Raw genomic sequence first — 4,675 nt, 5'->3', positions numbered from 1 at the left:
ATTAGACCATAATTAATGGACAAGATACTAGATGAATTAACAAAAGAATCAAATTCTATCATGCAACAAAAATAGAGATTCCATAGAAAAACCACACAATCAAGAGTTGATATTTTAGAAACTCAAGGAAAGGATTAAACATGAAATGATTAGTACACTGGTTACTACATACATTTTAATAGAAATCTTAATTTAATTAGCTTGCATCTACTGTCAATAAAAAGCAAAATTGTTTCATACAAAAGTCTAAAGTATTGCAAAACCCATAAATGTGCCTATAAGATTCAAATGGTACAATAGGCATGGAACCTTGAGTGACTGTTAATATTACTCCCCCATGTAGTAGTTTGGGGTTGCTCTCTAATAATATAGTATCCTACAATTTACATCTAGGTTTGGGTATTAGGTTCTGTGGATTCGTCACTTATTATATATATATATATATAGTATCATGTATCATAGTATAGTATACATAAAGATTGAAAGTACATATTAGCTTTGAGTATGTATTGCTGTGATATAAACTAGTTACAGAAACAACATATAAGTAGAGTCAGAGCGTTTCAAATATAAGTGGCATGCCATACTGAGGCTGCAAGGTGAGGACAACAGAGGGTGCATGGCGGTAGTTGGGGGAGAGGCGGAAGCGGTAGCGTTGCAGGATGGTCGATAGCACCACCTTGCCTTCCAGCATGGCCAAGGTCTGCCCAATGCAGCTGCGGGGCCCCATCGAGAATGGCATGAAGGCATGGGGCACGCTGCTTGCCTTCCCCACCCCACCCTCGAACCGCTCAGGTCGAAACTCTAACGCATCAGGGCCCCAATACCTCTTGTCATGGTGCCATGCAATGACTGGCGCAAACAGCACAGTCCCTGCAGGGACTACAATCTTCCCAAGCTGCAGGTCTGTGGGTGCCTTCCTTGGCACGCTTACCGCAGGAGGGTATAACCGCAGTGCTTCATTCAACACCATGGTTACCTGCAACCAAGCAAAAGCACACAGCACCAGCTTCAGCTGATGGAAAGTTATTGAACCACCTTATTGAAAGCTTCTTGATAAGATTCCTTTCCTCCCGTCGATTAATGGCGTAGCTAATATGTGAGCCAAAAACATCATCCGGACACTGGTCATTATATCTCATTTGCAGTTAACTTGGAGATTGAACTTGGGTGAAACAAGACCCATAAAGAACTAATTAGACTCTGCTAAGACTTTTGTCGGCAGAGCCAAAGGTAGACCTAAGAGGATTGACAATAAAGTGCAAGAAATATTCCAGCATATGCAGCTCAGATTCCATAAATGGAGTCATCGGAGCTCGCAGAATATATTTCAATCTTGGTGAAAGTACCAGTCAGAGACATCAGAGTATGACTCACTGAATGATTTGACTACACATGAAGCCTTGTAACTTGTTATCCATGAAAACGATTGGAGATGAATGTGCTGTAGTGACTCACAATTTTCAGGCGATTGATCGACTCAGCTGATGGTGGCTCCATCCCACAAACAACATGCACTTCCTCTCTTGCCCGCTCCTGCCATTCAGGGTTGGTTGCCAACAATAGAAATGTCCATGTTAACAATGTCGATGTGGTCTCATGCCCAGCAAAGAAGAAGGTCTTACACTCATCAATAATATCGTCGATCCCCATAGTCAAGTTCTTCTGACTTCCCTGCTGTTGTCCAGCATTTGCAGCTATCAGAAGCCCAAGAAGATCGTGACCAGACATGCTTGCAGTTCTGCTTGCTTCGAATCGCTTCTCAACAAGCTGCCTAAGTATACTGACTATCTTCCTGTTCAGCTTCCACCGATGGCGATTAAATGCAGTTGGTAAAAATCTGCTCAAACAGGCACATATATGTTTCAATTACTGGCATCAGATTGAATCTGCACATGGTATACCACCCTCAACTACTTCAGGCTATCCAGTCACACCAACTCTACACTATCATTAAGTTGCCCCTTGTCAAAAAATGGGCACAGGGTTCCTGACCTTGAACCAGGGATGTAGAGGGTGCGTGATACTTTATCTATAAGAATCTGTTGTTCACGCTGCATCTCAAACACTTGCTTGCCTTCTGCAAAGCTGCTTCCGAATGCAGTTTGGGCAATGATATCTCCGGTTAAGTTTCGAAATTCCTCAAATGCATCAATCTCTGATTCCCCTTTGCCCACTCGACTCGCCCACTGCTCCATCATAGAGGTAGTGCAGGCAGCCATAGTTGGAGCCATAGCCTGCACACAACAAGATGATGAGCGAAAGTGCCATGCCAATCGTAAGCTTGACCCTCAAAAAAGTCCATTCAGCCACATAAGTGGGGCGCATTGTTGCCTGCTGGGAACAAGATCAATGTGAGGCAGCATGGCCATGTGAGACGGCCTGAGCCTGATCCTCAGAATGCCCCTGCAGTCCTCTTGCAAAGTGACAGAGAGCTTGTTCCACAGTTTTGAGAACCTAATGAGCTGTTATTTTTGTGCATTTGAATGCAAGCAAACAGTAAAAGCCACATGCAAGAACCCTACCTTGACCTTCTCGAGGAAAAAGGCTGGAGTCATTATGCGTCGACGTTGTGCCCATTGCTCGCCGTCTAAGTTCAAAAGGCTATTGCCTGCCAAGTCATCAGTATCAGGCCTTCTCCCTGGTTTTGTGTAATACCCAAACTTGGTTGAGAAAACTTCTCTGGCTTGATCAGGTTCTGCAAGAAAAACTCGGGGTTGTGGTCCAAGCCAGAATACAAAGAAGTCACCTGCTCGGCAGCAAAAGCACAACACAAGACATGGCAAGATGTGAAAGTTGATTAACTGGCAAAGTTTAATTGCTGTGTCAATTGATTACATAGGCACTGTTTTCTCAACCGGCGTGTTTACTGTTAAGACAGTACACAGCCAGTGTCAGAAATTGTTCAGGAGAAATTACCACAGCTGAGATTTTGGAAGGCTTACCTCTACAAAATGCAATCGAGGGAATTCCTCAGGACACAATTAGTTTAATGCATCGATGAGTTGTCCTCAATTCACAGTATAACTGTATGAGGCTAACTATCTCTCATCAGTTCAATGTAATGAGAGATTTCCGTCAAGTGCCAGCTATGGTAGGAGGATTTATGTTACTTGCAAGCAGCTAATTTGTTGCGATCAATCGGTACAAGAAACGTCCTTGAATCGAGGAGTCACAGAGACTCAAGAATGGGAAGTGAGTGGTAATGGAACAAGAAGCTGGAAGAGTACTCACCGTAGAGCTTGGACCAGTGGTGGAGGTGAGGGAGGGTGCGGTGGACGATGTCATGGGAGATCTCGGGCATGGGACTCGCACGCGCGGCCTGGACGAGGGAGACGAGCTCCGGCTGGTTGCCAAGTGGGGGGCGGAAGGGCAGGCATCGGATGCCCTGGGCCTCGAAGGCTCGCTTGATGCGGAGGGGCCTGAGCCAGAAGGCGAGCAGGAGCTTCCAGGCGGCATAGAAGAAGGCCGTAGCGACCAAGACTAGCACAGAAGAGAAGGCAGCCTGCCTCATCTCATGTTCTTCCATATTATATTACCAGTGCTTACAGATCGAGCTGCTGGAGATAGGCCACATCGATCAGGCTGCCCCCATCCCCCATACCTTAGCCACCCCCCCCGCGCCCCCCCCTTCCCGGGCCCTCTGTGGTGACAACTGCCGGACTTTCAAAGTGAGTCCGAACTTCAATGGTTGAACATCTGCACTATATATCTTACAAATATATTGTTTTGTATTACTGCCATATTATTTTGGTTGGACTTGCCCCTTTTCAAACATCCCTTTCAAATTAAAACCTCCTCTCTCACACATTTGATATTTTCCTCTTTTCCCCTCCTTTTTTATATTAAACTCTCTTTCTCTCTCACGTATAAACACACAGAGACTCTCTCTCTCTCTTTCTCTCTTTTTCTTAATTAAATTAAACTTTTCACAAATATCTTTTTTTTTCTCTTTTTAAATCAAAACTCTCTCTCTCTCTCTCTTTCTCTCCTAGATTAAACTTTAATTTAATTTTTTATTTTTAATTAAATATTTTTAAAAAAATTAATACAAAAATTTTTGTCATAGTTTTTCACATACTTTGAGAGAGGGAGAGACGGAGGGGGAGAGAAAAAGAAGAGAGAGAGAGAGAGAAAGAGAGAGAAAGGGAGAGAGAAGAAGAATAATTAAAAAAGGGAAAAAGAGAAGAGAGTGAAGAAGAAAAGGAAAGAGAGAGATAATAATAATAATAATAGAGAATATGAACACAAAGAGAGAGATTTATAAACAAGAAAGATAAAATTTAAAAGAAAATAAAAAATTCAAAGAAAGAGAGAGAGAGAGAGAGAGAAGAAGAAGAAGAAGAAAACAAACACTACAATATATAGACCCAATAGCGACATTTAAAGCAACGGAATTATTTATGGAAAAAATTACCCCCGTCATCGCTATTCGCGTTGCTATTAATGACGCGATCGATTCGTCGCTATTAGCATCACTATCGGCGTCTCTATTAGTGTCTCTATTAGCGTCTCTATTTGTGTCGCTATTAGCGTCACTAATTAAGTTAGCAATGCTAATAGAGACGCTAATAGTGATGGTTGCAGAGTAAATTTCCAACACAAATAGCGACGGTTACAGAGGGGGAAAAAAGTAGGTGGCAGGGCATGCAGCCCTGCCACCCTTCTATCTATA

At 43.1% G+C, this 4,675-nt stretch overlaps 1 protein-coding gene across 1 annotated transcript; it reads right to left on the bottom strand.

The window, feature by feature from the left end:
• Positions 1 to 259: 259 nt before the first annotated feature.
• LOC148017719 (cytochrome P450 CYP72A616-like) lies at positions 260 to 3,605 on the bottom strand. Its single transcript, XM_087661756.1, has 5 exons — positions 3,235 to 3,605; positions 2,526 to 2,749; positions 1,996 to 2,237; positions 1,459 to 1,840; positions 260 to 979 (listed from the first exon to the last, which is right to left on the bottom strand). The coding sequence occupies exons 1-5, from the start codon at positions 3,527 to 3,529 to the stop codon at positions 554 to 556; spliced, it is 1,569 nt and encodes a 522-aa protein (XP_087517882.1). The 5' UTR covers positions 3,530 to 3,605; the 3' UTR covers positions 260 to 553.
• Positions 3,606 to 4,675: the final 1,070 nt, after the last annotated feature.

This window comes from Lygodium microphyllum, chromosome 21 (assembly GCF_053477565.2).
Source record: "Lygodium microphyllum isolate KBCC chromosome 21, Lygodium_microphyllum_v1.1.10, whole genome shotgun sequence".
Lineage (NCBI taxonomy): Eukaryota > Viridiplantae > Streptophyta > Polypodiopsida > Schizaeales > Lygodiaceae > Lygodium > Lygodium microphyllum.
This window is presented reverse-complemented; position numbering and strand designations above follow the sequence as displayed.